This window comes from Oncorhynchus mykiss, chromosome 3 (genome assembly GCF_013265735.2).
Source record: "Oncorhynchus mykiss isolate Arlee chromosome 3, USDA_OmykA_1.1, whole genome shotgun sequence".
Lineage (NCBI taxonomy): Eukaryota > Metazoa > Chordata > Actinopteri > Salmoniformes > Salmonidae > Oncorhynchus > Oncorhynchus mykiss.
This window is the reverse complement of record NC_048567.1, coordinates 27,866,662-27,877,982: the sequence shown is the minus strand read 5'-3', so window position 1 is coordinate 27,877,982 and position 11,321 is coordinate 27,866,662. Positions and strand designations below refer to the sequence as shown.

The window sequence follows — 11,321 nt, the reverse complement described above, 5'->3', positions numbered from 1 at the left end:
TCACATTGCATCCCAGAAACACAATCCTTTTACAAAGGTATTGTCCCTCCTTTGTGAAGCAAGTGCAGGCAATGCCATAGGGTTGAATGTTCTCTATCATGATAGGTAGGCCCAGATAGTTCCTCCCAGCATGTTGTGCTGTCGTCTGTCCTGAGCTGTGTAGTGGCAGGCCCGTCTGTTTAGCAGGCATGTCTGGCTGATAGGCTGAAGTGGACCAGCAGCCAGTTTATTAATGGCTGCCCTTTATTTTCATTTGGTCCAGGGGTAGTGGTTTACACACTAGGTGCTCGTTGTATTTCCTGCTGGTCAATATTCTGCTCTTTTAACCTTTTACAGCGGAGTGGCTTGTTGTGACCCAGGGGTTGATGTGTCGATGTTATAGGTTGCTGTATTTGACGCTTCAGGAAGAGTTATCTTCAGCTAGTTTGATGTGGAGTAGCTAATGTCTCTCAGAGCTTTTTCGACAGAAAAAGGTCTCATTGCGAGGTCTCATTAACGGAAGGAAAACAAAAATGTCTGGAACGATTTTCTTTGCTCATCATGTTGTATTTGGTAAGATCAAAAGGAAGGGTGTTGTGTTTTTCCCTGGAGATTTCAATAGACTCCTATGTTGCTATAACTTGTAAATAGTCACTAAAATGCTCACTGTCAATTGTTGTTTGTTTTTCATCCTGGCAGTTGTCGTGCTTTGATCCTCGAGAGCCAGATTAGCAGCATTGACTTCTGACATCGGGGGATGGAATTTCCAAGTTGCATCATGATCGATCCCGATTTGTTTTAACCGCTGGTAATAACTATGATATTGACCAATTTTTTCTCCACGAACAGCCAATTAGATACAAAGAACATCCAATGGCATCCTGTTTAATTATACTTTATTTACCCCATCCTGTTTATTTAGATCTTATTTACCCCATCCTGTTTATTTAGATCTTATTTACCCCATCCTGTTTATTTAGATCTTATTTACCCCATCCTGTTCATTTAGATCTTATTTACCCCATCCTGTTCATTTAGATCTTATTTACCCCATCCTGTTCATTTAGATTTTATTTACCCCCATGAGCATCCCCCATCTATTTCCACCCAAAGGTTGCCTCGGGGGTGGCGTGCTGGGGTTGTTGTGGCTGCCCTCGAATGGTGCCGTCTGTCTTCTGTGCGTTGGTGATGACTGAAGGGGCGTTACTCCTGTGATCCTTGAACTCTCATGGTTTCTAATGATCATCACTAACTTCTTACGGACCAGAACTGGTAAAGCATGTGTCTATTGCCCCCTTCTCTTTGTCATGGTCCTTCGAGACGGATATGAAAAACTACCCCAGAACAACGACCGACTGACATGAGTCTCAGTCCATTCTCCCATTAGCAGATTATCCAACTCTTATTTTTCAATGGAATCCATTTCAATTAAGAACGTTGAGTTTTCCAAAGGGATGGTGAACCTTCTGGCACGAAATCTATTTAGCAGGGGCAGTTGGGGGATTCTGAATCCCATTGTTTAGATGTGTGGCTTATGTGTGACAATTGCATGCTGGTAAATGTAATCCACAGCAAATCAATAATCCATCACTGACATTGCAGTCTACCCCAGTCCAATTTAATTACGGTCATTGTTGGAACCAGAAGGGCATTAAAGCAGGATCAATTAGTTAGTCCGCTAACTTTGATAAACAACCAGGAATAACAGTTTATTTTCTAGTTCATTTAAAAAGCTAAATATGGGTATTTGAATAAATTAGACCATAGCCATTTCAAGCTTATGATTCTGAAAACAAAAAAGTTATTATTTCAGAATATTCAGGCAAATTAGATGGCTAACTGCTTTGTTGCAGGGCGTCAGTTTAGTGCCCTGTTCCTTCGCTTCTGGTCTTCATTTCGGATGCACAACTGACCAAGGCGATCATTTTGGCTGAGTGATGGTTATCGACCAGGGTCTAACAGCCCCCCACGCGTTGGAATAAGATAACCGAGGAAATAATTCTCTCATAGTGGAGAAGAGACATTTTACACCCACACAACTCCTTTAGTAGACCTCTAGAGGCTGTTTGGTTCACTCAATTGAATTCCAAAACACTCTTGATAGGACCATTCAAGCAATGGCTTTTTAACGGCTAAAACAACAATTAGCCATACTTTGCAGCAGGTATATGGACCATAGAAATGAGAATTGAATGCAGTAAACAGACCATTACCCCGATGGAATTTGAACACTGTAAACCTTATTCCCTATCAACTGCAGTGATGAAATGTCCGTGTTTGCTAGGTAGTTATAAAGTATCAAATGGGATACTATCTAAAAAAAAAAAAAAATGGTAAACGCCTGCTCTGTGATACTAGGATAGGGCTCACCCATCAGCAAAACCCAAGTCCATTTTTGGTTGCACAGCACCATCTTCTGGCTGTTCCTGCCTATGTCTCCCAAGCAGGACAGATAAACCATGCCTTTAAAAACAATTTTCCCTGGCTCTTCTTCTGAATGTAAAAATAAGCAAAGATATGACAAACAGTCAAATGTATTATTCCACCTACTCCAACATTAAAAGGTGATCGAGAGAAAATAAACAGGATGTATTCATGGTAACCGAGCACATTTTATCTTCTTGTCCCGCCATATTCGGGAGAGTGTTGTGGGTCCTCACGCAAGCCGTTTGGGCAAGCAAGAGTCACACGAATTTAACTGCGGTATAAATCAGTGAACAGGACCAAATAGACGGGATAAATCGACAGAGTCAAATGCGTTGCTAGTATTGCATATTTAGCAGTCTCGATGACTGCGAATTCGCTGCAACGCCAGAGAATGTAGGCTAATTTAAATCTCGTCAGGGCAGCCAATTCATTCTAGGAGGGTCAAAAACAAATAGAGCACATCAAATTAGAGTAGGGCAAGCATTCACAGTGCTGTATTGTGTTCCAAAAGAAATAAATTATTGACAAAAATGGTCAAAACCCTAGAGAGAAAATGCATAAAAGTGCTGTGTTTACTTTGTCTAGTTGTTGTACAGGTTTGCTGTAATATGATGGTACATCACTCCCCCTTCTGCAAAGATTAAGAATGACATGTTAATAATGTACTGGGAAAGTATACAGAAGTGAAGTGGGAGTAAAAGGTATGTGAACCCTTTGGAATTACCTGGATTTCTGCATGAATTGGTCATAAGATTTGATCTGATCTTCATCTAAGTAACAACAATAGACAAACAGTGTGCTTAAACTAATAACACACAAATTGTATTTTTATTGTCTATATTGAATACATCATTTAAAACAAACAAAAAAAAGTATGTGAACTCCTAGGCTAATGACTTCTCCAAAAGCTAATTGGAGTCAGGAGTCGGCTAACCTGGAGTCCAATCAATGAGACGAGATTGGAGAGGTTGGTTGCTACCTTGCCTTATAAAAAATATTTTAAAAACTCACAATTTGAGTTTGATATTCACAAGAAGCATTGCCTGATGTGAACCATGCCTCGAACTAAAGAGATCTCAGAAGACCCAAGATTAAGAATTGTTGACTTACATAAAGCTGGAAAGGGTTACAAAAGTATCTCTAAAAGCCTTGATGTTCATCAGTCCATGGTAAGACAAATTGTCTACAACTGGAGAAAGTTCAGCATTGTTGCTACTCTCCCTATTATTATATTAAATAAAGAAAAAACATTGAATGAGTAGGTGTGTCCAAACTTTTGACTGGTACTGTAGTTGTGGCGTACGTTGGCCGGGATTCAATGCAAGGCGCGTCATGGCGCTGCGCACGACAACAACTTTAGTCCGCAAATTAGGCCTACTTTTACTGGAGAATCAATAGTAATTATATTGCAGAAAGAAACATTGTATCAGAGAAACATATATTTTGATAAATTACAACTTTAATTTGGTATATCGTTTCATTTCAACATTACTGCATTAGTTTGTTTTCGTAATCCAAGGTTTGGAATGCTTAAGCTAGGCTAACCAACAATACAGTGCAGTTGTCACTAGTGTCATTTTTCCATACAGTTTGATATTTTACAGTAACATTATATATTTATATAACATATTGACTTATAGAATTGAATTCACTTGTATAGAAAATAAAATATTTGTATTATTGCGAAGTACACATTGCAAATCACTGGAGATCAATTAGCCGACATTAAAACAGATCTACGAGAAGAAAGAAAAAAAACACAAAAAAAAGATGAGTGGCTGGTGGGAAATACAATCGCCATGCTGTGGACGCCATCTGTAGTAGAGCAAGGGAATTCACGAAGAAAAGCATTCATCCTAGTCTGATTTAAGTCAAAGTTAGACTGCATCTCTGTCTTGCGTGTGGCATAGACGGATCCAAATTCGTACCTGACCTTACCGTAAACTATTAATGCCACACATACATCCCGTGTTACACTAGCCATGCAAAGCCTGTGTGAACAAAATACCCCTTCTTATTGCTCCTTGCTTTAACGTGACTGATTTGAGTTAAAGGTATCGGTTAAAGTGCTTTTATCAATATGGTGTGGCAAATTGTTACAGACTCAGAGGTAAGGAAAGGAAGTCTACATACATTGCTCTGCTTTGTTGATCGCTTATAATGTTCCAGGCTGCAGTATGTTTAATTAAGATGTTATATCTACATGTGCACGTCAGGAGTGAGATCACTGAGAAATATTTTTTTTTTTTGACAATCAAATTCCTTTGGACATATGCAAATGATGACTGTGGAATAATTATTCAAGTCCAACCACCTGTCCATTCTCAGCAGGAGAAAAGAAAACAAGCTCTTTTACAGTACAGCCAGTAACTGGTCAGGCCATAATAAACATGACCTTCTGACAGATCGTCAACCATCATAGTCCTATCGAGGTTGTTTTTATACCCATGATCTAAGTGCTCCAACCTATCAATGCAAGGAGAACGATCATTTTGTAACGACACTAGTTCAGATGAAAGAAGCGTTTGGTCTCTTAATGTCAGTCTGGTTCGGTTCCAGTAAGGTAGCCAACCATAAGATGGAGTGACTTTAAAAAGCACATAGACCCATGTCAAGCACATGAAGCAATATAAAGCACATGGAGCCAATGTAAAAAAAAAAAGTGTATGAAACCAAGTAAAGCATGTGAACCGAATATAAAGTACTAGAAGCAATATAAAGCAAATTAACCCAAAAGAAGCACATTAACACATCATAGAACACATGAAGAAATACAAACCAAAGGATCCCAAATAAAGCATGTGAACCGAATGGAAAAAAACACATGTAGCAGCAATTATACAAATGCAAATAAACGCAGACAGAACCACAAGCATGGCCAAACTTAGTCCTGGGTAACGCTCCTCCTTGCGATTCCATGAACCCACTTCCAAACGAGGCCAGAGAATTTATACAGACATAGCTTCAACAATCCATTAAATGTGAAAAATTATTCAGCGTGGAGCTGAGAAAGGAAACAAAAATGAATTTGCATTTGAACAATTAAGGAAATCAGTGAAGCAAGACATTGAAGCCACTTATAAATGTTCACCTTCCTTCCTTACAGGAAATATTGAACAAAGGCTGCTGCAACGTGACAGACATAGCATTGTCATACACCAATTAATATTAAAGTCCCTAGACAGGTTGTATGGCTTGAGATTTAGTTGTCTGCAAGGAACGAAAACATAACGATGCCTGTGTTTAAACCATTGGTGCACAATATGGTTGGGTGAGAAACACCCTGACTTTGATTTTAAGATAGCCTACATGCACCGGGCAACTACACTGAACAAAAATATAAACGCAACATGTAAAGTGTTGGTCCAATGTCTTATGAGCTGAAATAAAAGATCCCAGAAATGTTATATACACACAAAAAGGTTATTTCGCCAAAGATTGTGTACAAATCTGTTTACATCCCTGTTAGTGAGCATTTCTCCTTTGCCAAGATAATCCATCCACCTGATAGGTATGGCATATCAAGATGCTGATTAAACAGCATGCTCATTACAAGTGCACCTTGTGCAGGGGACAATAAAAGGCCACTCTAAAATGTGCAGTTTTGTCACACAACAATGCCACAGATGTCTCAAGTTGAGGGAGTGTGCAATTGTCATGCTGACTGCAGGAATGTCCACCAGAGCTTTTGCCAGAGAATTGAATGTTAATTTCTCTACCATAACCCACCTCCAATGTCGTTTTAGAGAATTTGTCAGTACGTCCAACCAGCCTCACAACCACACATCATATGTAGTGGTTTGCTGACGACAATGTTGTGAAGAGAATGTCCCATGGTGTTGGTGGGGTTCTGATATGGGCAGGCATAAGCTACGGACAACGAACACAATTGCATTTTATCAATGGCATTTTGAATGCTCAAAAAAAATACAAATTCCTGAGGCCCATTTTTTAAAGTTATCTGTATTCCCAGTCATGTGAAATCCATAGATTAGAGCCTAATGAATTGCTTTCAATTGACTGATTTCCTTATATGAACTGAAACTCAGTAAAATCTTAGAAATTGTTGCATGTTGCATTTATATTTTTGTTCAGTATAAATGTAAAGATCGGTCTTCAGAACACTCATGATAACAGTAGTTCCTCCTTTCCAGCAGGAAACCATTGACGGTCTTTAAGTGGTGGCCAAATAACAGTGCGATGGGAAAGCGTTGAGGTAAACTGCTCTTCCACTAGCACGAAGGCTAATTCAAAAAAAAGGCTAGTTGCCAAGCTAACGTTGACTTTCTATGGCTGCACTTACAGAACCTGTTTCGGAACCCTTGTAAATGTCATGTTCATACTACACTACATTTCTGGTCGTTTAAATAACAATACAATGGAGAGAAAAATCTGCCAGGGAAGTATCAAATGTCAAGCCTTACGTAAAGCTTCATTTTAAACCCCTCTCTGATCAATAACACCTTGTCCTCGTCTAACTCTCACAGCCGAAGCAGCCTGTCCTTGACAACAAGCTCTGACATTTCAACATATCATTCATTAAATTTGGTTTCAGTGAAGATCTATTTTACCTTCCTGGACTCAACCTACAAGTATCCGCCACTGCAATGCCCATGTGAGGGAATGGGGACATGAAAGGAGAACACCACGCACACACACACACACAATGTAGTACTTTATGTGCACGAGTGGCCACAGTTTCTTAGAAGCACGCCATTACGTTGTCACCCCGTCCTCATGTTCGCCTCTCTACCGTAACCTCAGTAACCACCATGCACCTCTCCCTCCCTCTCCTCCCCTAAGCTGTAAGGAGACACCCCTCTCTCCTCCCTCCTCTCCTCAGCTGTAACAAGACTCTCTCGCTCGCTCTCTTTATGGGCGTAAAGTGACAATACACGGAGGTCAGAGAGGAAGGTGACAACCAGCAAACTAGGCCACGGTCTTGGACATCTTAGGCTTCTCTAGTTGAGACAGTTACAGACTCCCGCTAAAGTTGTCACTCACGCTACAAATCTAAGATGGTTGTACAGTAGGTGGGTTGAGGGGTTGCTATGCTATTGAATCAATGTTAGGTGCAATGTACTTTGCACCTAAAAGTGGTTGAATTTCCCCTTGATGTTCAGATTGATGAGCGACAGTAATCACATTGACAATACAGCTAGCAGTCTTTTGAAATCAAAATCAAATCAATTATTCAATTGTTCCTTTTGATCTTATGGCTTTGTGTAGAAAAGAGAAGTAATGTACTGTATACATAATACCTATACAACCATATACTGTACACGTCAAGGTTTTCATAGTCTTACGCAAATCCTAGATTAGCTTTATGCTGTCGTGCGAGCAGAATAGGTGTTGGCTCTTGCGTTCGGGTGTGAATTTGCTTACAACTAGCTAGCGCACTGCCCGTGATGGTTATAGACCTCAATGTTAGCAGAGGAGCGATGACCTCTTCGTTTGCGTCGACATTACAGCATGGCATTTGCTTTAAAGGGCGTCGTTCAATTAAAAATGGTTATAATCAAAATAATCGCTATGCACATTTTACACCAATATACTGCATTGAATAGCTAGTTTTGCCCATGTCCTCAAGCCTGTATCTCCAGGCCATCATTCACCGGCCATGTGGTGCTCGCTGGTGTGACGAAGGGTCTGCGTAGCCAAGAGCTAAAATACAACTTTGTTCTATTAGAGTCGCGCTGCAATTCCCCTCCTCATTGGATATCAGGAAGACACAAACCCACGCGAAAGCTTGAGAGACAAAACGAGGAGAGATTCACTAAAGATAACGAACTAAAAACTAACTAGGTTTCCCTTTCTCATCTATGGATTAGACGTCGGAGTAGAGAAACACTCCGGGTCAAAAGTTCTACAAAGAACCAGCTAATAATAGGACCATATGCATGTCAGGTAAAATAACAACCCGATGTCCATCTCCTAGGACAAACTACCTAGCAAGAGCTAGCTGGCTAAATGTCCATCTCCTAGGACAAACTACCTAGCAAGAGCTAGCTGGCTAAATGTCCATCTCCTAGGACAAATTACCTAGCAAGAGCTAGCTGGCTAAATGTCCGTGAATGTTTCGTGTTTCGACTTGCCCCAAATGAACATAGTTAGTTTTGATATTTTAACCTGCGTGTCATGGTCACGTCTGGTGTGGATCGACAAAAACTTAACATACGCGCGATGGTGGACGCATGCACAGCCGGTGTAGTCCGAGTGTAAGAATTTGTTTTTAATAGACTCGCCTGGATAAATGAAGGTTAAATGAATTATATATTATTGGCCATTGAGGTGGTTGGACGATAAAGATCCATAGTCCCCTCCTTTACAGCGACGCCTAAAACCCCAAATGTCTATTGAACACTACATTTTCAAAAGGGGAGGGCTAAGAACCAATGGGGAACGTTAAACTGGCAACAGGGTCTTTTAAAAATGTCAAAACAGCTGATGTAAATAAGGTGCAAGAGAGTAAAGAATAGATCAAACCCGTAAGATGAATTGTAAGATGTGACTACCGGCAAGAGAATACGGAGAAAACACCACAAAATGGTTCTGAAATGGCCCATACTAGAGCATTTTCTTAAAGGGAACATATCCTCCTGAGACCCACCAATTCATTTTTGTACACACTCTTTAACATGCCATTGTATTAAGTCCTGTTGTACCTGAGAGGACATTCTGGGTTTTTCAATGATATCACATGAGTGGATAACTTTCTCTTCCTGGGGTTTCAAAATGGCTGCCAACACAATTAGCATATGTTGTGGTAAGAAGATAAGTGTGTGTAATTATAATTTGTGAGTTTGATATTCAAATTGCTTCGAGTAAATATCTTAGAAATAATTTGGTTTTCAGAGCAGTGTAATCATTTTCCCCACATTTAAATAAGAGCTTGTTTATAAAATGTCCTCTGTAGAGGACCACATGATGTGACAAATATGTTTACCTACTGTACCCATTTACTGTAATATACATTTTTCATATTTACTATCAACTGTTTCTTTATGTCCACTACAGCGCACGTACAAATTTGTCTTAGTAAATGATTTGAACTCAAAACAAAATTAAGACATTACAAAACCTTTTTTGTCTGGGTGTCAGGAGGATAACAGTATTTGGTGTGATTTTAGGGATTGGCTTATATATAGGGGAGTTAAGTCCATTCAAGATCAACAAATCTCTTGGTGTTGCATCACAATCCTTCTTTTATGTAAATGAGCTTATACTGCACAGCATACACGTCTTGGTGATGCTGCCGATTTCGTACGTTCGATTAAAATAGAGGCGACGCTTGAAGCGGCGATGCCAGGTTTGCATCTCAACATTTCCAAGCCTGCGCTTGCCTTAGGGTCTCCATAGGCGAGGTGGTGAAGAGAGAGGTCCGTCGAGATTAGCACAGTGAAAACATTACATCCAGCGTGAAGTACATCCAGTGTACAGCAAGGAGTACGCCGAGTAGAACTCTGACCAACTGAATGACAAACGATGACAAAAGACAACCACATAAACAACAGTCTCATATTAACCCTGACATTCAAAACAAGCAGTTAATTGTGTGATCAAATGCACCAAGTGAAAAGGAGTTTCTGTGTTTGACAAAAAAAAAATAAGGCTAACTTTTCTTGAAAGTAGAAGAACAATCGTAAACGTTATGAAAACAAATGTGAAACTTTGTCACCAGTCCAAAACTTTGGTAACGCATAATTATGTTCCCCCGTCATTCGGGCTAATTCCCACCAAACCCAAGATCACCCAAGGCGGCGATTGCCTTCCTATCACTTAAAAAATGAAAAAAGAGCAATGACAACTATTGAAAAAAGATGGCTATTTAGTCTCCTTTTCTCTTTTGGTTCATAAAACAAGTTATGTCCTAAGTCCTTAACAGTTTTGGCTTTTTGGTTCCTCAACCAATGGGATAGCAAACTCAAATGAGGTGTTGGTGGAGTGAAAGGAGGCGGACCTTTCCCCTGTAGTGCCCCGCTCAGGGGGAGGAGCTGCTGCAACCAGGCCCCTCCCTATTCCTCACAATGGGTGGAGCTAGTTGTTTTTTTAGGGAAGGAATGGTTCATCCTCCTCGTCCTCATTACTAGGGCCCGGGTCACTCAGACACCTCATCAGCCCTGGGTTCTTGTTTCCCCCCTCTTCCTCTCCCTTCTCCTCTTTCCCGGCTGAGGACGGCTTCATCATCAGGCCTTGGTCCTCATCCCGGGTGGCAACCTCCCTCTGACCCAGGCCCTGGTCCTTGGCACCCCGCTTGGAGAACTCGTTCAGCATGTTGACAGAGTCCGGGGACTGGGGGGAGGCGAGGTCCACCTGGATGGTGGGGACGCCTTCTGAAGACGCCTTGATGTTGTAGAAGGCGTTGGGGTCTGCGCGGGGCAGGCAAGGAAAGGGTTAGCGCATGGTACATTACTCCAAACAGGGGAGGCCAACCCGAGCGCACGTTGAGTAGGCAAACGCTGTGTAACGTCGCAGATAGAAATGAATAGAGCTTACGTAATTCCTATTCTACACGTCAGGTGTATGTTTGTTCCATACATCTGTATTTGTGACTGTTCCACAGAGTCATGGCATGGCTTGTTTAGTAAAATCAGGAGTGCTAGTGTTGAGCTGGGCTAGAACAGCAGCTCACACACTGTGCCTCTCTACGACTAGGGTTGGCCAACCCCGACTAGAACAAATACTTAAACTGTTCCCAGAACAAAAATAGATATACAATACACATTCACAAAAACACTCACATTACACTTTTTTAAATGTATCAATCACAAACAATTACACCACAACTGTGGTGCTGGATCATTCCGTAACCTGATCGTGTCAACCACATGAAAAATGCACGCTAGAATCATGCATATTGCATTTACAAATGGAAACAAGCAACAGTTACATGCATATACAGTAAGTTTGTAGCC

The 11,321-nt window shown here is 40.8% G+C and overlaps 1 protein-coding gene across 2 annotated transcripts in view; it reads right to left on the bottom strand.

Moving 5' to 3' along the window:
• Positions 1–3,845: 3,845 nt before the first annotated feature.
• The window catches only part of slc9a1a (solute carrier family 9 member A1a), a 47,938-nt gene continuing 40,462 nt past the window's right edge, over positions 3,846–11,321 (bottom strand). Inside the window, exons 12-13 of one of the 2 annotated variants that reach the window (XR_002472501.2) lie at positions 8,449–10,775; positions 3,846–8,401 (exon numbers count right to left, since the gene is read on the bottom strand). Coding sequence is in view for 1 of the 2 variants with exons in the window: in XM_021595261.2 (XP_021450936.1) it covers positions 10,456–10,775 (320 nt within the window). In the remaining variant the exon portion in view is untranslated. Of the gene's footprint in view, positions 10,776–11,321 lie in introns of both variants that reach the window. The other variant, XM_021595261.2, reaches the window with a different exon arrangement.